This window comes from Cherax quadricarinatus, chromosome 68 (assembly GCF_038502225.1).
Source record: "Cherax quadricarinatus isolate ZL_2023a chromosome 68, ASM3850222v1, whole genome shotgun sequence".
NCBI lineage: Eukaryota > Metazoa > Arthropoda > Malacostraca > Decapoda > Parastacidae > Cherax > Cherax quadricarinatus.
Window position 1 is genome coordinate 14,006,605 of NC_091359.1, and position 24,433 is coordinate 14,031,037.

General features: G+C 38.5%; 1 protein-coding gene across 1 annotated transcript; it reads right to left on the bottom strand.

Annotated features, from left to right (window-relative positions):
• Positions 1-2,481: 2,481 nt before the first annotated feature.
• On the bottom strand, positions 2,482-21,586 carry eIF3g1 (eukaryotic translation initiation factor 3 subunit g1). The gene is made up of 9 exons (XM_053789645.1): positions 21,477-21,586; positions 19,510-19,553; positions 16,594-16,685; positions 15,284-15,430; positions 8,037-8,201; positions 7,051-7,213; positions 5,268-5,425; positions 4,052-4,134; positions 2,482-2,591 (listed from the first exon to the last, which is right to left on the bottom strand). Exons 1-9 carry the CDS (start codon positions 21,491-21,493, stop codon positions 2,573-2,575), a joined length of 888 nt encoding a protein of 295 aa, XP_053645620.1. The 5' UTR covers positions 21,494-21,586; the 3' UTR covers positions 2,482-2,572.
• Positions 21,587-24,433: the final 2,847 nt, after the last annotated feature.

Here is a 24,433-nt window from a genome sequence, read left to right on the forward strand (position 1 = left end):
TGGATGGATTTATGAAGGATGAGGTTAATCATAGAATTGATGAGGGAAAAAAGGCGAGTGGTGCATTGAGGTATATGTGGAGACAAAAAACGTTATCTATGGAGGCAAAGAAGGGAATGTATGAAAGTATAGTAGTACCAACACTCTTATATGGGTGTGAAGCTTGGGTTGTGAATGCAGCAGCGAGGAGGCGGTTGGAGGCAGTGATGTTCTGTCTAAGGGCAATGTGTGGTGCAAATATTATGCAGAAAATTCATTGTGTGGAAATTAGGAGAAGGTGTGGAGTTAATAAAAGTATTAGTCAGAGGGCTGAAGAGGGATTGTTGAGGTGGTTTGGTCATTTAGAGAGAATGGATCAAAGTAGAATGACATGGAGAGCGTATAAATCTGTAGGGGAAGGAAGGCAGGGTAGGGGTCATCCTCGAAAAGGTTGGAGGGAGGGGGTAAAGGTTTTGTGTGCGAGGGGCTTGGACTTCCAGCAAGCATGCGTGAGTGTGTTAGGAGTGAGTGGAGACGAATGGTATTTGGGACCTGACGATCTGTTGGAGTGTGAGCAGGGTAATATTTAGTGAAGGGATTCAGGGAAACCGGTTATTTTTATATAGCCGGACTCGAGTCCTGGAAATGGGAAGTACAATGCCTGCACTCTAAAGGAGGGGTTCGGGATATTAGCAGTTTGGAGGGATATGTTGTGTATCTTTATACGTATATGCTTCTAAACTGTTGTGTTCTGAGCACCTCTGCAAAAACAGTGATTATGTGTGAGTGAGGTGAAAGTGTTGAATGATGTAAGTATTTTCTTTTTGGGGATTTTCTTTCTTTTTTGGGTCACCCTGCCTCGGTGGGAGACGGCCGACTTGTTAAAAAAAAACAAAAAAAAATAATAATAATAATAATTATGTGACATGTCAACCCTGCTTAGGCCATTATTACCAATTATATTCAAAACTAGTAAGACAAACTGTATTAAAAATGGGAACTTTAGAAAGGGCAGAGGAAATATGGTGAGAGCTAAAACATGATCAAAAAAATTAAAGCCATTGCAATCTCAGTTAATAAAAAGCATCAAATAATTTAAGACTGTCGACAGCTCAACCTGGCAACTCTCTCCTATGTCAAATACCCAACAATGAGATGACCACATGCAAGCCTAGTACAAATAATGAGTGATCAGGGGAGCTACATAAGAAAGCACTGGCAAGACCTACCTAGTACTAGCCAGGCCTATTGCAGTGCCCCTCTTTTCCTATTAGATTGAAAGAATACCTTTTGTTTTTGAATGGAGCAAGCAAGGCTGCTCACTGAACTATTTTATATCTCCAACACATCAGCATAGAGGTTGGTTTTTCACTTTATTTTAGCCTTTACCCATATATTTGCAAGAATGAACTTACAAGAAAACATCAGATTTGGAAACTGTACAGAACTCAATACCAACTAATACACTATAATTCTCAAATTCTGTTCAACTCTAAAAACCATGGGTATATGCAATTTGATATATAAAATGAGTGTGTTGAGGAGGTTGATGTGGGGATGCTGGGCTGAGGTGGACGACTGTAGTTCTTGGTATTATGATGTACCGGGTTAATACCACAGGTACATTAAAACCACAAGAGTTAACACTTAAAGATATTTATTAGAAAACACATTAGTCCTGGACCTCGTTGTTTATTCCTAACAGGAGTGAACTAAGTCCCAGAACCAAAATGTTTCTTAATAAATGTCTGAATATTATAATCAAAACTAAGTGTAAAACCCCCAAGAGTTATACAGCACTGATAAATGTCTGGAGAGTTTGCTTTTATGTTTTTTTTATGTGGGTCTTGAGTTGATGTGGATGCAGAATTGTCAATTTTGTCATTCTTTTGTAATCAAGAGGGATAAGCTAAACTCATCTGTGTAATGGGAGGTACTTACATTGATCCAAGGGAGAACTAGTTCAATTTCTTAGATCAAGAACCCCCTCACCAACATCAAGGAACCTCCCTTAAGAGGTACAAGAGATTGATAATTGTAGTGGAGCACTCTGGTATTCCGCAATGCATCTCCGGTATGCTTTACCCTGCAGTACTTATTGTGTCACATATCAATATTTTGCAAGTTAGCCAATTCCTTTATGTTTTACAGGGAGTAACATCAAACATTTCACTCAGTGTGGTCAGGAAAAAGAATGACCTTTAAGTGGTGGAGGCAGACTCAAATAGTTTTAAGAACAGGTACAATAGGGCCCACGAGACCATTACAGAGAATCTAGCAAGTGGCAATACCAGGAGCTAGGACTCGATCCTAGCAACAACACATATACAAATACATTATTTAATTTTTTGGTTGCACTTTTTGAATTACACTACGTAAATTAATTTAATGTATTTAATAACTGTCAGCTCGGTTCAACATAACCTTTATTTATTCCTAAGAATAAAAAAAAGTGTGGGAATATTGATATAGTATACACAAAGTAGGTCCGAATAAACAGAGTTTAGCAAAACACTTTTATTTCAACATGTGCTTTATTTTATCCAAGATTTCAAATCATAGCAGAGAACTTATTTCCCCTAAGCCGCATAATTTACTGAGTACCAGAAGGTCTGAAAAAAAAAGCATTAATATTAGAATTAAGTCCTAAGAATAAAACTAACTCCTTTTATACAGTGGACCCCCGCTTTATGATCACCTCCCAATGCGACCAATTATGTAAGTGTATTTATGCAAGTGCGTTTGTACGTGTACGTTTGGGGGTCTGAAATGGACTAATCTAATTCACAATATTCCTTAAGGGAACAAATTCGGTCAGTACTGACACCTGAACATACTTCTGGAATGAAAAAATATCGTAAACCGGGAGTCCACTGTATTAACATTTTCAAGAAAAAAAAAATGGACTCTGTATCCGAGAGGACTGCTTGATTTTACAAAAATGAGCAAATGGGCTTTTCAGTAATATATATCATATAGGATCTTTAAATATATTAACAAAGAATATAGTTAACGATAGTAAAATTTAACTATCAGCATCACTGCAATGAATACTTACTAGCTGTCAAATGACATTATATGTAAAAACCTAAAAATGTATTATGAATTTATCTAAATTTCTTTTGAGTACTGTTCGGCTCTAAGTGGAGGCTTTCTTGGATACATTCACAATTGTGATCTACAATTACTTCCATATGACACTTATTTCAATTCATAATGCATTTTCAATCCTCAATTTTAACTACATTGCCTCAATTTTTTTTTTTTCAGCTTATCTTCATTTCAACTTTCTCACTTACTAATGCAAAAACCATCTTCACACACATTTTGCTTCTATATATAAATATGAAACATCTACTTGACAAATGTTATATAATTAGTATGTTACATCTAAAAAAAAATTCTAGATGCTTTGGTTTATTAACACCCAAAGAAGACTGCATCAAGCTAAAGCTGGTCCCCCAAAGAGGTTTTCAATAGAAAGAAGTCCGACAGAGATTAGCAAATTATTTGTAATTTACAAAAATACACACTTGTGTATTCCCACATGTAGTATGATTCTCCAATAACCAAGCATGTTTGACAGAGTTCCATTTAATGAAGATTATTTATCATTTTAAAACAGTTTATCCTCACATTGTGAAACTAGGACAATCTTATCTACCCTCAAATATCTACAAGTACCATTTTTATCATTTTTTTTTTCTATTTATCTTGACAAATGCTCACTCACCACTTTCATGAATAGTTACCCTCCCTGACTATTTTCCTCCTTTACTATTCTCATTTCCTATTGCACATGAAACTCTTTGGAACCAATACAAGACTGCAGAGTATACAAATGCTGAAGACATTAATGGAAAAAGGGAGTAAGAGCAAAGTGATGCATTAATAATAAAAAAATCTGGAAGAATGACAAGAATGAGAGGAGTTCTCATACCAAACAGCAGTTGTACTAGCCAGAATGTTTCAAAACAATGAATGAGCAATGTTCAGTAAGACAAATTTACTTCCTGACAATAACTGAAGGATGTTCCATGGTAGGTAAAAATATACTGAGTACTGTACTTACTTTGCCCATTCTACACTGAGAATTAGATGATCATAACCATAACCATTGAGAACTTGGATAGCCTTGGCAGCATCTTCCCTTTTCTGAAAATTATATAATAAATTATTAAACAAGTTAGAAAACAATTGAACAAATTATATAACACTATACAACAAATTCACTGGCAATGTGATCAGGCAAGATATATACTCTCCCGTGGAAGCTTCTGTTCCTAGCTTGGCAATATAACACTTAATTTTCAACCTTTTCTTACCCATCTGTGAACAATATACCAATATTTACTAGTAATAAGAGAATGAATGAGGTATACCAGTATAGGCTTTCACAGACTGGTCAGGTTTAAGAACTTATACTGTGCACATCAACTGCGTACAGAAACTGTCTATTATTACATTTTAAATAAATTCATTAAGACAGGTTTTGAGATACAGGTATTCTAGTTACAAAAAAAGGTTAAAATAGAATCTAGCTTTAAAAAACAAAAACCTCAAAACATACAAAATTCTCACTAATAGCCAAAGTAGAGAGGTTTTCTAAAATTAATTGATGGCAACAAAAGCAGGAAAACCCATTCATTAAACATTTAGTAGTAACTAATAACCACTAAGCCTATTTGATAATTTTTAAATAAAAATAAGGAAAAGGCAAAAAGACATCAAAATGTAACATGCCTCTGAAAAAGAAGTGGGAGGAATTATCAGCCACTGCTGCTGGAGATAACTTGAAAAACCTCTCTAAAAGCTAAATATCAAAGATTAATTCCTCCAATCTAGAGCTGTCATGTTACAATATCTATCTTTCCTACAGAAGGGTAAATAGGAAAAATGATCAAATAAATAATTTTCATTTGGATTTATCAGAGGCTTGAAAAGACAAAAATTTGAAGGAAGCTGAAGAATGGCAGTCAGGACAGTCAATATTTATATCATATCCTGTTAAGTTTTGGAAACTAAGAGATCAAAAGTAAAAATAAACTTCCTGGAATCCATGTTGGTGATCAAATTATAGTAGTGACAATAATAAATAGCAACAATAAGTTTAGTTAAATAGGAAATATGTACTTTTCTAGAAAGAGAAAATATAGAACAAGCAGTTGGTCTGGATATGCTTTGGAAAAAATACTAGCATGATTCACTACCAATGAATTTATAATTAGCAAAAATTAAAGTTACTGTATATCAAATGAAATAAACACATTAAGCAAATAAATCAATACCTTGAAGTTAATAAATGCAAAGCCCTTTGATTGTCCAGTATTCTTGTCTTTGGCAAGGAAAATACGACTGATGTCTCCAAAGGGGCGGAAGAGGTCCTGCAGATCCTGCTCCCGGGTGTTCTCAGACAGATTAGTAACACGCACAGTTGCAGTTTCATCTGAAAATAAAGTGAAAAACTAGAGGAAACTCTCCAAGTAATGTCCTTTGCTTTATGTGACAAGATGCATTCCTAGACCATGGCACATACATTCATTCTGACACTGCATATTCTACATTTTTTTTCAACAAATGGCTGTATCCCACTGAGAAAGAGTGACCTAAAAAGAAAATGAAAATTTTCCTTTTCAAATTTAGTAATTTATACAAGAAGGGGTTACTAGCCCCATGCTCCTGGCATTTTAGTCGCCTCTTACAAAACGCATGGCTTATGGAAGAATAATTCTTTTCCACTTCCCCATGGAGAATATTCTATGTATATTTACTCATGTTTACCAAAAAAAATAGGAACTTACCACATATGCATTACACAGTTATATACAAAAATAAGTTAATCTGGTCGAAAACCACTCGAGAAAAAATAAAAAAATCAATCAAAATGCTTATACAGTGGACCCCCGCTTAACAATCACCTCCTAATGTGACCAATTATGTAAGTGTATTTATATAAGTGCGTTTGTATGTGTATGTTTGGGGGTCTGAAATGGACTAATCTACTTCACAATATTCCTTATGGGAACAAATTCGGTCAGTACTGGCACCTGAACATACTTCTGGAATGAAAAAATATCGTTAATCGGGGGTCCACTGTATTTTGAAAAATTACACATTACTTTTTTTTTGTATCAAAAAATTATGAACATACCAAATAGTCAACAAATGGCAATCCAATCAAACTATGTTCATTGGATTTACTAACCTCAAATGTTTTTTCTTAATTCTTTTTCTTTATAAATATCAGTATAAACTAGTTTTAACCTGATCTCTAAACTAGTTTTGAGATCAGGTTAAAACATCAAGTGACACTGTGCTTGGATGATTGGATAAGAGGAAAATCATATCACAAATATCGAATTACTGGTAAATATGGGGTGACTGCATAAAAGCAAATTTGCATAAAGCAAGGGAAATCTAGTTATACATAAAATATGAGTATTGTCCTTCTTTATATGATAACTTGGAATACAGAACTGTATTTTGAGAAGATTTAGATTCTTTTAATGTTTTCCTTAAATTAACCTACTGTACTAGCCACTGGACACTTATCTATGAAAACGACAACAAATTCTTATGGCCCAATGCACATTTTTTTATTAAAAGCATCTCAAACACATGCTATAGATCAGGTACAGTTAATCGTTCTACCTACCTAAACACAAAAATGATCTAATAAGGCATACAATGACTGAAAAAATTTACATCACTACACATTTTCTGTTTTACACTACCAGCTTGTGAAATCTGTGAATCTATTACATAATGCTGCACTAAATTATTTCAAGTGTGCCATTTTCTCTTCCCTTACTTCATTTACTTTTCTACCTGTATACATTAGCTAACAGTTTTACCACACATTTCTTTTTTCAATGTACTCACTTAGCAGCTATTGTAAAGTTAAAGCAGTATGTACAACTTTTATAGCAAATATTAAAGTTGCACCTTCAGAGTTCTAAATACACACAGGTGAATGAATCATAAGATAATTTAAAATGACCACTTCCAGTAAGTTACCCAATGAAAATCCCAAAAATCAAGGCAAAGAATGAAGACAGGAGAAAGACATACCTCTCCCTCTCGCTGACATCATACTCTCGCCCTTCTTGGAGCCTCCATCCCTCATGGATGGTGGGACATACTTTCCCTGCGTTCCCGCACCACTCATCTTGGCTTTGTCTACTGGAGGTCCACTACCTGGCTGTGGAGGCTCCTCCTCAACTTTCTCATCTCCCTGTGTAAAATAAGTAAAATAATTATTTCCATCTGATTCTCCCACTAAAAGGTTTAATACAAAAATACATATTAATCATTAAAGTGCAATAAACAATGGCCCTTGGCACCAACAATCACACATGGAGAAAAGAGAAATGGAAAATGCTGTATATTTCAGCCTAACGAGTCTACTGAAGATGGCCTAGTCTGGAACCAGCCCACTAGGGTAGTGACCAACAAAATCAATTCCAGGTAGTAGTAGGTAGAAATATACATTACCCTTCTTATCTCCTGTTATTTTTTTATTAGAGCTTATTTTGTAATATACTTAAAGATGTTTAGCTAAACCATACCACAGGTAGGGATTGAACTCATGGTGAGTGAATCATAAAACTCCAGGCCAGTGCATAAGCCACTGGAGTGTTACAACTCACTTGCCACGAGTTCAATCCCCACCCATGGTATGGTTTGTTTGCAATCGGGTCATTACTATTTCATGAGTCATGTTCATCTAAAATTAAATTGGCATTTTTTGAATCTTCATACTCTAAAAGATACTACCTATAGTAAAATATATTCTAAAAGCTTTATTAATAAATCCTTTATTTTTATTATTCATGGGGAAGTGCTAAATCCATAACTGTCAAACAGTGCCTTGGGAATAGGAGAAAATCATGTTTGATCCTATGAAGGAGAGGATAACTTCAAGTCCTTGGATAAAAAGTCATGAGCATCAAGGAACTATCTACTACCACCTTGAATGATTTCCTTAACCCTACAATGATACACCAAGATATCATAGCTATTACAGATAACATGCTAGCTGCAAATATACAACTAACCAGGAGTGATGAACGGAGAGGCTCCAATTTATCCTTGTAGGGACACTGCTTGGTCCAATGGTCTTCCTTACACAAACGACATTTTACTTGTCCCTTCTGAGCATCCATCAGCTTCTTCTTCAACTCTTCTTGTTCATTCTGTTCTTCTTCTTTATTGCTTAAGAACTGAAAAAAAAACCATACATTTTTTGGATAGTATATGCAAGTTTATATTTTATAGCAAGGAAATGATGTACTAAAAAGGGTAATTTATACTAGTTGCATCAAATGTGTGCACGGATTAAATGATTCAATATCAAAAGCTACACATCAATGGTAAAAATATACTCGACTCAACCAATGTGATTGAAAATTGTTTTCGACAAGGATGCCCACAGCTAATCATAATCGAGCATAGTGTATTTACCAGTTTTTGAATGGCCACTAGAGTACATTAAAGTGATGAATACTGGCAAAAAATAAACATGGCTCCTCTCATCAGTCTGCTGTTATCTCGTTCAAAAAATTAGATTTACTACCAGTAGTACTTAATTTCCAACAGCCAGTAGAATTTGAACATGGTCATCAAGGGTCATAAGTTACCAATTCAAAGAAAGAATGTGATATCTGGCAAGATACAATAATAAAGCATTAACAATACACTATATACGAAAGAGAGCACAAGCTGGAAATGGGAAGTACAATGCCTGCACTCTAAAGGAGGGGTTTTGGGATATTAGCAGTTTGGAGGGATATGTTGTGTATCTTTATACATATATGCTTCTAAACTGTTGTGTTCTGAGCACCTCTGCAAAAACAGTGATTATGTGTGAGTGAGGTGAAAGTGTTGAATGATGATGAAGGTATTTTCTTTTTGGGGATTTTCTTTCTTTTTGGGTCACCCTGCCTCGGAGGGAGACAGCCGACTTGTTGAAAAAAAGAAAAAAACTTTAAACACACACCTAGATTTGAAATAGGAAGCACATCTGTCTAGCACTCAACAGATGGAGGAACAAGCCTACACAATGTCTTATGCTAAATGACCTACATGGTTTTAGCAATTAATATGAATTGACTGACTTATTATTTGTGTAAAAGTAAGGAATTAAAAGTGAACACAGCAGAATCTCCACTTGCGAGTGCATGCACGTGCGAGTTTTTTCAAAAACAAGCAGTCGCTCGGTCGAATTTTTGCTTCCATGTGCGAGTGAAATTTCCATAGGTGGGCGGGCCTCAAGGGAGGTTCCTTGATGCTGGTGAGGGGTTCTTGCTCTTGATCTAGAGAACTGGATCTCATTTGTTTGTTGGACTAGCTTATTGAAACTTAGGCAATGTATGATAGGAAGATGCTTCTTGACATACACCAAAACTGAAAGAAATCAGACCATAAATAATGGAGTTCACTTCATATGGTTTTTTGGTTGTAATCTCGTTTATTTGGTCTCATTTGATAGAATGCAAGATATATTACAGGAATAGATATGATTTTGAATGGTTTCACGATGAAAAGTACCTTGAAATTGAGTTCAAGGTAGCAGAAATGTAAGATTCTTTGGCAATGGTAGCGCTGGACATTGCTGGCGCTTTCAACCGGGTGTGGCACCAGGGCCTCTTAGCAAAACTTAAAGCACTGGGAATTGCAGGCTCTACGCTACGTCTCCTCAGTGATTACCTTCATGGTAGATCTCTAAGTGCAGTTTTCAATGGAACGGAATCAGCAAGACATCCTATTGGGGCAAGCGTTCCACAAGGAAGCGTGCTGGGACCATTGTTATGGAATGTCTACCTCAACGACCTTCTTCATCTCATCCCAGAATCACATTCATATGCAGATGACTGTACACTGACATTCACTTATCCAAGAGAAGAAATGCCAGCTGCTCTAAGCTACATCAATCACCAGCTAAGAGCTATATCAGCTTGGGGAAATAGATGGCAAGTAACATTTGCACCTGAGAAAATGCAAATGATGATCGTCTCTAGGCACCATGATGGTAATGCTGGTGCAGTAGTAAGGATGAATGGGAGGGTGTTGGCACCTGGAGAAGAAGTTGATATCCTTGGGGTGAAATTTTACTCCAAACTAACCATGAAGAACCATGTTGTAAATCTTGCAAACAAGGCAGCCAGGAAGCTTAGAGCACTTCGCCGTATCTCGCATCTGCTTGACGGTAGGGGTTGCAAGATTCTGTACGAGGCACAAGTACGCTCACACCTTGAGTATGCTCCACTTTCTTGGTTTGCCTGCTCCCCCTCTCATCTGCGACTGCTTGACATAGTAGAGAACAGAGCAAGACGTCTCATCTCTCGCCTGGACCCATCCTGGATAGATCTGTCATTTCAGCATAGCCTTCAACACAGGAGGGATGTGGGTGGCCTTACTGTTATGTACAAGGCCAATATTGTCTAAGTACCACACTTGGATCCACTTCGAGGACAGAGTGAAACAAGCTTTTATGCCACAAAACGGGCAGAGAGCAGCAACTTCACTCTTCTCCAGAACATCACTCCATCTGAGATCATATATACCCAGGATGACTCAAGTATGGAACACATTCGTACAGCATAATGATGTCAACGAGATAAAGTCAGCTGATCAAATGAAAATGCTGGCCCACAGATGGCTTCAACTTCATCCTGTTCCCTAATTGCATGTCTCATAACAATAAAAATGCTTTCAAATGAGCTGATGTAGGCAACAGCTCTTAGCTTGCCAATAAAGTTAGGAATCCTTAACCTGTAAATAGCCTGTCAATAAAGCTAGGGATCCTTAACCTTGCCAAACCCTGTGTGTAAAAAAAAAAAAAAAAAGTCACTGTCCATTCCAATATGAAGTCATGAATGGGTTGACATTATTTATACAATTATCACAATAATGCAGTAGTCTGCATAACAGTTAATCTTCTATTTTTTGTGTGAATAAAAATTATAAATTATTTATACTGTAATAATAATAATACATATAATAATAATAGTATAATTAATAATAATAATAATAATAATAATAATAAGTTTACTGAGTATACCAGGAAAAGTATACGGTAGGGTTATAATTGAAAGAATTAGAAGTAAGACAGAATGTAGAATTGCGGACGAACAAGGAGGTTTCAGAGTGGGTAGGGGATGTGTAGATCAAGTGTTTACATTGAAGCATATATGTGAACAGTATTTAGATAAAGGTAGGGAAGTTTTTATTGCATTTATGGATTTAGAAAAGGCATATGATAGAGTGGATAGAGGAGCAATGTGGCAGATGTTGCAAGTATATGGAATAGGTGGTAAGTTACTAAATGCTGTAAAGAGCTTTTATGAGGATAGTGAGGCTCAGGTTAGGGTGTGTAGAAGAGAGGGAGAATACTTCCCGGTAAAAGTAGGTCTTAGACAGGGATGTGTAATGTCACCATGGTTGTTTAATATATTTATAGATGGGGTTGTAAAAGAAGTAAATGCTAGGGTGTTCGGGAGAGGGGTGGGATTAAATTATGGGGAATCAAATTCAAAATGGGAATTGACACAGTTACTTTTTGCTGATGATACTGTGCTTATGGGAGATTCTAAAGAAAAATTGCAAAGGTTAGTGGATGAGTTTGAGAATGTGTGTAAAGGTAGAAAGTTGAAAGTGAACATAGAAAAGAGTAAGGTGATGAGGGTATCAAATGATTTAGATAAAGAAAAATTGGATATAAAATTGGGGAGGAGGAGCATGGAAGAAGTGAATGTTTTCAGATACTTGGGAGTTGACGTGTCGGCGGATGGATTTATGAAGGATGAGGTTAATCATAGAATTGATGAGGGAAAAAAGGTGAGTGGTGCGTTGAGGTATATGTGGAGTCAAAAAACGTTATCTATGGAGGCAAAGAAGGGAATGTATGAAAGTATAGTAGTACCAACACTCTTATATGGATGTGAAGCTTGGGTGGTAAATGCAGCAGCGAGGAGACGGTTGGAGGCAGTGGAGATGTCCTGTCTAAGGGCAATGTGTGGTGTAAATATTATGCAGAAAATTCGGAGTGTGGAAATTAGGAGAAGGTGTGGAGTTAATAAAAGCATTAGTCAGAGGGCAGAAGAGGGGTTGTTGAGGTGGTTTGGTCATTTAGAGAGAATGGATCAAAGTAGAATGACATGGAAAGCATATAAATCTCTAGGGGAAGGAAAGAGGGGTAGGGGTCGTCCTCGAAAGGGTTGGAAAGAGGGGGTAAAGGAGGTTTTGTGGGTGAGGGGCTTGGACTTCCAGCAAGTGTGCATGAGCGTGTTAGATAGGAGTGAATGGAGACGAATGATACTTGGGACCTGACGATCTGTTGGAGTGTGAGCAGGGTAATATTTAGTGAAGGGATTCAGGGAAACCGGTTATTTTCATATAGTCGGACTTGAGTCCTGGAAATGGGAAGTACAATGCCTGCACTTTAAAGGAGGGGTTTGGGATATTGGCAGTTAGGAGGGATATGTTGTGTATCTCTACACGTATATGCTTCTAAACTGTTATATTCTGAGCACCTCTGCAAAAGCAGTGATAATGTGTGAGTGTGGTGAAAGTGTTGAATGATGATGAAAGTATTTTCTTTTTGGGGATTTTCTTTCTTTTTTTTGGGTCACCCTGCCTCGGTGGGAGACGACCGACTTGTTGAAAAAAAAAAAAAAAAAAAAAAAAAAATAATAATATATCCTAGGTAGTAGGTTGGTAGACAGCAACCGCCCAGGGTGGTACTACTGTCCTGCCAAGTGAGTGTAAAACGGAAGCCTGTAATTGTTTTACACAATGGTAGGATTGCTGGTGTCTTTTTTTTCTGTCTCATACACGTGCAAGATTTCAGGTACGTCTTGCTACTCCTACTTACACTTAGGTCACACTACACATACATGTACAAGCATATATATACACACACACCCCTCTGGGTTTTCTTCTATTTTCTTTCTAGTTCTTGTTCTTGTTCATTTTCTCTTACCTCCATGGGGAAGTGGAACAGAATTCTTCCTCCGTAAGCCATGCGTGTTGTAAGAGGCAACTAAAATGCCGGGAGCAAGGGGCTAGTAACCCCTTCTCTTGTATATATTACTAAATGTAAAAGGAGAAACTTTCGTTTTTCTTTTTGGGCCACCCCGCCTATGTGGGATATGGCTGGTTTGTTGAAAGAAAGAATAACAATACATAATAAAAACGTACTATATAATAATAATTATAATAATAGACGTCTTCAAAAGGCCGTCACTAGATGGCAGTGATTACCACAACAATGTGGGAGCGGTTGTGGCCGCCTCCACCTGTCACATGACATATTTTGTTTATTCTAGAGAATATATCAGGTTTCTATGTTATTTATATTGTTTATTATGTCATATTAGATGAATTGTGATAGATAAATAAGCCATATAGATATCAGCGAAACACTGAAGTAACTTGTCATACCTCCTGAGAGCTAGGAATGGATTAATTGCAATTCACTTAATTTAAATGAGAAAAACTGACTCTGTAAACGAGCAAATCCAGATGCAAGCAAGGTCATGGAACGGATTAAACTTGTAAGTAGAGGTTCCACTGTACTTAACCCTTAAACGGTCCAAACATATATATACATTCTCTTGCGAAGCGCCCCAAACGTATATATACACGTTTCATTTGTCATTTATTCAACATTGGCACAATAGGCCTGAGTCTCCTAGACATGAGAGAATGAGTGTGCGCATTCAGTGTGTGCCATATGAAAAAAATTGGGGATGCCTGGGTACCACATGCTCTTTTTTCCTATAAAAAAAAAAAGAAAACGATTGCTTTTTTTCTCAAAATATTCGGGGTGCTGCGCAGGTGAACGTATATATACGTTTGGACCGTTTAAGGGTTAAAAGATTACAGCAAGGTGAGTAACAAGAAGTTTTGACAATGAAAAATGGATATTAGAATGAAAGAAGGAAATATGGAGGAAGGAAATGTACTTTAATTTTTAGGAGTCAATATGTTGGCAGGTAGGTCTATGAAAGGAGAGTTGAATCAGAGAACAGATAAAGTGAAAAAAGGTAAGTGGAGTACTAAGGCATCAGTGGAGAGAGTATCTTTATAGATAAAAAAAAATATGAATGTTCCAGAATGTACCTGAGTATAGTGATACAAATTCTTTTATAGAGGTATGAGGCATGGTATTTAAATGTTGCAGTAAGCAGGAGATTGAAGGCAGTGGATATGCTGTGTGAGAGCAATGTGTGGTGTGAATATTATATAAAGAATTTTAAGTGCAGAATTTAGAAGACAGTAAGAAGGGTTACAAAAGATATTATTCAAAAGACAAAGCTAGGTGTTAAGGTGGTTTGGACATTTTGAGATGACTGAGCAGAATAGAATGACCAAGAGGGTGTGTAAATTTGGAGTGGAAGGGAGGGAGGTGAAGGGGTCATTCCAGGAAAGGCTAAAGGAGGTAATGAGATGTCAAGTGGTAGGGGCGTGAGCATCCAGCAGGCTTGTGTGAGCGTATTAGAGTGAGGCGAGTGAAGAAGAGCGAGTCATGAAATTACTATGTTCTTGGAGTGTGAGCAAGGTTAACATTTATGAACTGTTTCAGGGAAATACTGCTGTACCCTAATGGCCCTCTTCAAGGCTGGCGACACTGCAGACCTGGAGAATGTACAAAGAACTTTCACGGCACACATAAGTATGATAAGGCACCTAAATTACTAGGAATGGTTGAAGGTCCTTGATCAGTATTCCCTGGAATGCAGGCAAGAGAGATACATAATAATACACTTGGAAGGTCCTGGAGGGATTGACACCAAACCTGCACACGAAAATCACTTCCTATGAAAGCAAAAGACTCGGCAGGGGATCCAACATTCCCCCGATGAAAAGCAGGGGTACCACAAGTACACTGAGAGACAACACAATAAGTGTCCGGGGCCCAAGACTTTTCAACTGCCTCCCAGCATACATAAGGGGGGATTACACTGGATAGGCACCTAAAGTCAGTACCTGACCACCCGGGCTGTGGTTCATACATCAGCTTGAGTGCGGCCAACAGTAACAACCTGGTTGATCAGACTCTGATCCACCATGAGGCCTGGTCTCAGACCAAGCCACGGGGGTGTTGACCCCCGAAACCCTCTCCAGGTAAACCAGTTAGCTGGATCCGAATCCCGGAGATATGAAGTACATTGCATGCATTCTGAAGGCAGGGTGAGGATGTAAAAATTCAGGTCACTTTTGGAAATATCTTAGTGGGGGATGGTCACTGTAGTTAAAAATAAAAATTTAATTTACACAAAATAATAAATCTAAAACATACGTGCATAAAGACATCCTCAGCAGTGATGGTTGTGGCTGGATTTGGGCCAGGTTTGTCATTTTTACTAAGGCCATACTTGGCCCAAGTCTTCCTTTTAGCAATAGTCCTGGCCACCCGATGCTTCTCAATCCGGTAGTGACTTGTAATCTGCAAAAAAATCAATGATTACGCAACAATAGTATTAACAGTGATAATAAGGCACATTATTTGAATCTATTTATTTTTAATTTCAGCACATAGTATTAGCAACAAGTGTTGTGCATACTTAAGATGTTTTTCTAATATTTTTAATGTGGAATCCACAATTTGTAAGAGAAAAACTTGGTATAAAATTTTATACAAAAGATAATATGGAAATCACAGTAAATGCCTGATTGCAAATACATAAAAATATCACAGTAAAAATAGGAGAAACACGTAAGTGCTTTCACATGGTTATGTACACATCTTCAGATGTGTAAGCACATGAAAGTGCTCATGTGTTTTTCCTATTTTCAAAGTGGTATTTTTATAGAAGATAATATATAGCATAGGGTATTTTGTAGGAGAATTAGCACTTAAAGCTTTTGACACACTAAAGAAAAAAAATGTCAAAACTGGGATATAAAGAATACCAATAATCACCCAGGTTTTAGCCTTCAGATACATGAATGGTGAAATCCTAAAAAATGCTGTTTATAATTTATGTTAGGCCAAAATTGTAATATACATTGCTGTGATGTCCATATAAAAAATACCGGTAGACATCAAAATAGGTTACAAAAAAAGTATGAAAACACTGAAGATACCCTCACTTTGATAGGATGAAGAGACCTGATAACCATATACAAAGCCATAAAAAAAAAGTTACAACACAGGGAGAAAAACAAATCCACAAAAGGCACTCCTGAAGTTAGAAAGTTTTACATAAACCTCATGAAAATGAAGTTAAATCATACATCATGCTATTTCCCAAAGGGAAACAACAATATTAAACGTGTAGACCATACACATTCATACAGGTTCTGTACTTCCAAGCCACGGTCATCAGTAAGTTATCTGGGTGGCAGTCACTACTGTGTAATATAACCATGAGCTATCCAAAAGCCTACTTTAGTATTTTTAGTTTAGATTATATTATGTTATCCTACCTGGATTAGCACTTGCTGATAATTTTATTGAATTTAAACTGGAGAATGTTTTGGCCATAAGAAAATACTGTTATGAGATGTCTCCTGTCTGAGGGGTTATCTGAGAACTTCTGTGAAATCACGGATGTTGGCTCACCTGTTAGGTAACTTCAGTATTGCTTTCTAAAGCTCACACCTTACCTTTACTTTCTTTCCATCCTCGTTTAAAGAATACTCTGTGATAGTCTTTGTGTTTCCATCATTTTTCTCAACTGGAGGTGGAAGGTTCCCTCCTGGAAAAATAACACATTCAAACTATGAGATGGAAATTTTGGGCCTAGTGTAAAATCATAAGAGCAATTTTTTTCTTCTCTGAAGCTTATTGTAGATTTGTACATGTATAATAAAGGCTGTTTTTCACATTTATTAAAAAGGAATACAGTATTACGTGATATTTTAGTTGCACAATATACATATCCAAATACAGTGGACCCCCAACTAACGATCAGCTCCCAACTCGACCAATTATGTAAGTGTACAGTGGACCCCCGGTTAACGATATTTTTTCAATCCAGAAGTATGTTCAGGTGCCAGTACTGACCGAATTTGTTCCCATAAGGAATATTGTGAAGTAGATTAGTCCATTTCAGACCCCCAAACATACACGTACAAATGCACTTACATAAATACACTTACATAATTGGTCGCATTCGGAGGTGATCGTTATGCGGGGGTCCACTGTATTTTTTTAAGTGCTTTTGTAGGTGTATTTTTGGAGGTGTGAAACAGACTTATCTAATTCACAATATTCCTTATGGGAACAAATTCGGTCTATAACAACACCTGAACAGACTTCTGGATTGAAATAATATCGTTAGTCGGGGGTCCACTGTACTATACTCAAAATAATGAAATATCAAAATCTTCAAAACTTATACAGAATAGTAAATTCTAGGAATTCCAGGATTCACAGAAAAAATCAGTTGTATAATTTAGAACTATAGTTGTATGAAACTACAGTTGTATAATTTGGAACTGCAACTTTATTTATTATTAATTTGGACATGATACATAGATCTGGAGTTTACCTGGAGAGAGTTCCGGGGGTCAACACCCCCGCGGCCCGGTCTGTGACCAGGCCTCCTGGTGGATCAGATGCTGATCAACCAGGCTGTTACTGCTGGCTGCACGCAATCCAACGTACGAGCCACAGCCCGGCTGGTCAGGTACCGACTTAAGGTGCTTGTCCAGTGCCAGCTTGAAGACTGCCAGGGGTCTATTGGTAATCCCCCCTTATGTATGCTGGGAGGCAGTTGAACAGTCTCGGGCCCCTGACACTTACTGTATTCTTTTAACATGCTAGTGACACCCCTGCTTTTCATTGGGGGGATGTTGCATTGTCTGCCAAGTCTTTTGCTTTCATTGTGAGTGATTTTCGTGTGCAAGTTCGGTACTAGTCCCTCTAGGATTTTCCAGGTGTATATAATCATGCATCTCTCCCGCCTGCGTTCCAGGGAATACAGGTTCAGGAACTTCAAGCGCTCCCAGTAATTGAGGTGTTTTATCTCCATTATGTGCGCCGTGAAGGTTCTCTAGTTAAGTGTAACATGCCAAAAAACCCTTGTATGCAGAGCATTATGGGCAGGCTTAAAATTAACTTAAGATTAACTAAGCAATGATATATTCAGTGGTAAAAATTATAGTAAACAAATAACAACTAAGCACAAATGAGTATTTCAAAGTCAGGTCATATGGTCATTTGCTGAGTTGCTGTGCATTCAATAGAATGGTGTATTCTGTTGAATGTACAAAGTTTGATAGGGTCACAGTTATTCAGTATTTATTTAGTTGTGGGTGAGTAAGTGATTTTTAAGAAGAGACTTGAATTTGTAAACAGTGTTTCTTTTATATTCACAGGTAATGAATTCCAGATTTTTGGGCCTTTTATGTGCATAGAGTTTTTACATAGTGTGAGATGGACACGAGGAACATCAAAGAGTGATCTGTGCCTTGTGTTATGATCATGTGTTCTGTCGAGGTTGGTAAGGAGATGTTTGAGGGGAGGGTTTATATCCGAGTTAAGTGTTCTATGTATGTAGAAGGTACAATAATAAGTATGGATGTTTTGTACGGTGAGTAGGTTTAGAGTTTTGAATATTGGTGGAGTGTGCTGCCTGTAGTGGGAATTTATCATTATTCTGACTGCAGCCTTTTGTTGGGTAATTAATGGTCTGAGATGGTTTATTGTTATTGAGCCCCATGCACAAATTCCATAGGTGAGATAGGGGTAAATAAGTGAGTGATATAGGGCCAGGAGGGCTGACTGTGGAACATAGTACCGTATCTTCGATAGTATGCCTACGGTCTTGGAAATTTTCTTGGAAATTTGTTGTACATGTGTTTGAAATCTGAGTCTATTATCAAGGTGGATTCCTAAGAATTTTCCCTCTGTGAGCTTTGTGATAGGTGATCCATTTATCATTAAGTTAAGAGGGACATCTGTAGCTCTGTTACCAAACTGAATGAAGTAGGTTTTGTCAATGTTGAGAGTGAGTTTGTTAGTCATCATCCAGGAAGATATTTTCTGTAATTCGGTATAATACAGAACTACAGATGTATAATATGGAACTACAGTTGCATTTTATTTTCATCAATAACTCAATAAACTGAAATCATAGGATCTAATAGGACCTAGAACATGGCAGATGAACTATTTTAGGCTTGAGGCTAATATGAGTTGGGAGAATTAATTTTTTTGAATATTCAAGTACTGTACTAATAACAAAATAAACACCTTGAACCAGCCATGGCTGATACCCTGAACCAGCCATGGCTACTAAAAAAAAAAAATAACTAGCAGCAACTGACACTTTTTAAGGAGGAACCCAGCTCACAAGTGAGGGACCCGGCTCCAATCTTGGGGCAGATGATGTTGGGGATATTTCCTTACACCTGCTGCCCTTGTTCACCTAGTAGCCGACTGTTGTGGGTCGCACCCTGGGGGGGACCACGAAAACACTCCAATAAAGCCACACTGACTTTATTGGGTTCCGACTCTCAAGGCTAATAATACAAATTAAATTGTACTTTCAGGGCTGGCAAAGAAAAATAACTAACCTTCTACCTCTTCGACTTCATCAGCCCAGCTGGACTTCACAACTCTGTGGAAGAAAAATTATTACATTTAGAAAAAAATGTCGAAAGATAGATGTACTAAAGACATTACTTACGAGAGCAACACTGTAACTCCATAAGAACAATGTCAATGCCCAAAGGCACCCTAAATGCAAAAAAAAAAAAAAAAAATACTGTAGTACAATTTATTATTTATCATCACTAAATGATTATTTATCACTAAATTTATCACTAAATTCATCACTAATAATAATAAATTGTACTACAGTACATTTTTAAACCCCATTAACCAGGTACTGTATAATCCATATGGGTTTGTGTTTCCCATATTAATACAAGGATAATGAAAATATTGATAATGGTAATTGGACCCATTAACCAGCACCTGGTTTATGGGGTTTAAAGCCTATCTACTACACCATGGTTTAGGGCAGCAAGTAACTTTCACCACCCGAGATTATTATTTTAATTCTACAACAATAATTAAATTATACTACCAGTGTACAAATGCTGAGATAAATACACACACTGTATATTTCTGTGTGTATATCCTGCCAGCACCTTGGATCAAAAGCCCCTCAGTAGCATCCCCAGGAGGGAAAAAAATTCAGATTTTATTTTTAGGCTGTACAATTATTACATTGAATGAGTGTTAAACCCACAAGGGTCATACAGCGCTGTTAGGCTGTACAAGGATAATGTTATTTACGTGTACTTGTTCTATCTAGGCTGGAATATTGCTGCACACTAACAGCACCTTTCAAGGCAGGTGAAATTGCTGACCTAAAAAATGTACAGAGAACCTTCACGGCGCGCATAACGGAGATAAAACACCTCAATTACTGGGAGCGCTTGAGGTTCCTGAACCTGTACTCCCTGGAATGCAGGAGGGAGAGATACATGATTATATACACCTGGAAAATCCTAGAGGGTGGCCCGGTGGCCTGGTGGCTAAAGCTCCCGCTTCACACACGGAGGGCCCGGGTTCGATTCCCGGCGGGTGGAAACATCGACACGTTTCCTTACACCTGTTGTCCTGTTCACCTAGCAGCAAATAGGTACCTGGGTGTTAGTCGACTGGTGTGGGTCGCATCCTGGGGGACAAGATTAAGGACCCCAATGGAAATAAGTTTGACAGTCCTCGATGACGCACTGACTTTCTTGGGTTATCCTGGGTGGCTAACCCTCCGGGGTTAAAAATCCAAACGAAATCTTATCTTATCTTATCTTACCGAACTTGCACACGAAAATCACTCACTACGAAAGCAAAAGACTTGGCAGACGATGCAACATCCCCCCAATGAAAAGCAGGGGTGTCACTAGCACGTTAAGAGACCATACAGTAAGTGTCAGGGGCCCGAGACTGTTCAACTGCCTCCCAGCATACATAAGGGGGATTACCAACAGACCCCTGGCAGTCTTCAAGCTGGCACTGGACAAGCACCTAAAGTCAGTTCCTGATCAGCCGGGCTGTGGCTCGTACGTTGGTTTGCGTGCAGCCAGCAGCAACAGCCTGGTTGATCAGGCTCTGATCCACCAGGAGGCCTGGTCACAGACCGGGCCGCGGGGGCGTTGACCCCCGGAACTCTCTCCAGGTAAACTCCAGGTATGGGGAGCGCTGGACCCGTAGGGAATATACAGCACTTGTGGGGGGGGATGGAAGGCATTCAGGCTCAATACAGGGAAACGAAGCGCAAATCAAATTCCCTAGATCAAGAGCCCTTCACCAGCATCAAGGAACGTCCCTTCAGGGGCGGATTTTTACATATAATAAAACACTGCCAGGCACTCAAGCCACTCGCATGTAAATGAACTTCGGGCAAAACATCGTTTTCATGTACATAATTAAGCCTCACAGGTGGAAAAAACAGATCAACTCCCCCCTCCAAATAATCTACAATTAACATTCCATGCACTACAGACTCCAAATAAATGTTAAAATAACGTACTCGTCAGCAGACGGCATGACTGTGGTGTCTCCCAGCTGGTGTTGTCATCCGCTCCTTCATAACTTGTTCCTTGGTTCTTTCTTGTTTTTCCTTTCTTGTAATAAGGGAAAATTCATATAAACTTGATTATCAGAGTTTTCACAACAATGTTCATTTAAAGAATATCTTCAACGGGTATTTTTTTAATTATTATTTGAGGATTTTTGGAACCAACGACTCATCGATATTAAAATTAATGATTTTGAGTGTTATATGTGTATGTGATTGTGTATACACGTGTGTGTTATGAAATCATATATTTATCTTTAGTTATTTTCTAGTGTAAAAGTCTAAATCTCTCATTAACAAGTCTTTTTTCATATCTGGAGAGGGTTTTGGGGGTCATCACCCCCGCGGCCCGGGTTGTGACCAGGCCTCATGGTGGATCAGCGCCTGATCAATCAGGTTGTTACTATTGGCTTCATTGCAACCCGACGTTCGAACCACAGCCCGGCTGGTCAGTTACGGACTTTATGTCCGTGCCTGTCCAGCGCCTTCTCGAAGACAGTCAGGGGTCTATTGGTAATCCCCTTTATATATGCTAGGAGGCAGCTGAACAGTCTTGGGCCCCTGACACTTACTGTGTTGTCTCTTATCATGCTAGTGGTACCCTTACTTTTCATTGGGGAAATGTTGCATCATCTGCCGAGTCTTTTGCTTTCATAAGGAGTGATTTTCGTGTGCAAGTTTGGTACCAATCCCTCTAGGATTTTCCAGGTGTATATAATCATGTAATTGAGGTGTTTTATCACAGTTATATGTACCATAAAGGTTCTCTGAACATTTTTTAGGTCAGCAATTTCACCTGCCTTGAAAGGTGCTGTTAGTGTGCAGCAATATTCCAACCTAGATAGAACAAGCGACCTGAAGAGTGTCATCATGGGTTGGCATCCCTGGTTTTTAAAGGTTCTCATTATCCATCCTCTCATTTTTCTAGCAGATGCGATTGATACAGTGTTGTGATCCTTGAAGGTGAGATCCTCTGACATTATCAATCCCAGGTCTTTGACATTAGTTTTTCGTTCTATTGTGTGGTTGGAATTTGTTTTATACTCCAATATAGTTTTAATTTCCTCACGTTTTCCATATCGGAGTAATTGAAATTTCTCATCACTGAACTTCATATTGTTTTCTGCAGCCCATTTAAAGATTTGGTTGATGTCCGCCTGGAGCCTTGCAGTGTCTTCAATGGAGGACACTGTCATGTAAATTCGGGTGTCATCTGCAAAGGAAGACACGGTGCTGTGGCTTACATCTGTCTATGTCCGATATCTCCTCAAGGAAGGTTCCTTGATGTTGGTGAGGGGCTCTTGATTTAGGGAATTGGATCTGTACTCCAGTTCCCCGAATTAAGCCTGAATGCCTTCCACATCCCCCCCCCAGGCGCTATATAATCCTCCGGGTTTAGCGCTTCCCCTTGATTATAATAATAATATGTCCGATAGGAGGAGGAGGAACAGGATGGGAGCGAGTACCGTGCCTTGTGGAACAGAGCTTTTCACTGCAGCCGCCTCAGACTTTACTCTGTTTAGTACTACTCTGTGTTCTATTTGTTAGGAAATTTTAGATCCATCTACCAACTTTTTCTGTTATTCCTTTATCACGCATTTTGTGCGCTATTACACCATGGTCACATTTGTCAAAGGCTTTTGCAAAGTCTGTGTATACTACATCTGCGTTTTGTTTGTCTTCTAGAGCATCCAGGACCCTGTCATAGTGGTCTAGTAGTTGGGACAGGAAGGTGCAACCTGCTCTAAACCCATGTTGCTCCGGGTTGTGTAACTAATGGGTATCTAGATGGGTAGCGATCTTGCTTCTTAGAACCCTTTCAAATATTTTTATGATACGAGATGTTGTTAGCGCTATTGGTCTGTATTTCTTTGCTATTGCTTTACTGCCCCTTTTGTGGAGTGTGGCTATGATTGTTGTTTCTAGAAGCTGTGGGACGATCCCTGTGTCCATGCTCCCTCTCCGTAGGATGTTAAAAGCACATGATAGGGACTTCTTGCACATGATAGGGACTTCTTGGGCCTGGAGCAGAGTGCATGGGCGTGTCAGTTATCGCCTTTTCGAAGTCATTTGGCATCAGGATAATATCAGATAGGTTTGAGTCTACCTAAGACCACGTCTTGATTTATTTAGATACAATTTTGCACTGGTTTTTGGGTACCTGGAGGGTGTTTTGGGAGTCAGATCTCCCACAGCCCTGCCCATGACCAGTATTCGTGGTGGATCAGCGCCTGATCAACCAGGCTGTTACTGCTGGTCGCACGCAAACCTACGTACGAACCACAGCCCGGCTGGTCAGGTACTGACTTTAGGAGCCTGTCCAACTCATTGAAGACAGCCAGGGGTCTATTGGTTACTCCCTTTATGTATGCTGGGAGGCAGTTGAACAGTCTTGGGCCCCTGACACTTACTGTCTCTTAGCGTACAATTACAGTTATTTTCCATAGTAACATATGTGCAATTACCTAGAATAACCCAAGATAGTCAAAGTTACTTGTTTTCAGACGATTAGGTTAGGCAAGGTTTGTCAGGAATCAGGGCAAGTGATTCATGACGCGGGTCTTAGTCACCCGCAGTTGGACCTTTTGGTTATCTGACTGAGGCCTTACTTGCTTACCCGTCCACCCCTTTAGAAATTATGGTCATAATTATAACTATTTGATATATTTCCAGACAACTGGTAAAGTGTAAGCGGTACCGGTAATGCCGACGCAATGCGAAATGGACACACAATCATCATAATTAAAATTCTGAGTGAGGCAGGCGTAACGTGCTTGACTGCTGCTCCTCAGGTGATGGTCCATGAATCAGTGAGTCCTTCACACTGACGGCGCAGTTAGACACTATGTAATATTTCCTCTCAAGTAGTCACTACACAGTATACTAGTACACATAATAAGACTTCCTAC

Bases quoted from the DNA above. Each gene is read 5' to 3' on its own strand.
- eIF3g1 (XM_053789645.1), bottom strand. The intron at 15,431-16,593 runs GTAAGGTGTGAG...ATTTTTTTGCAG, and splicing joins AGGATGGAAAGAAAGTAAAG to ATTACAAGTCACTACCGGAT. The intron at 7,214-8,036 runs GTTAGTTGTATA...TATTTTACACAG, and splicing joins CTCTCCGTTCATCACTCCTG to GGAGATGAGAAAGTTGAGGA.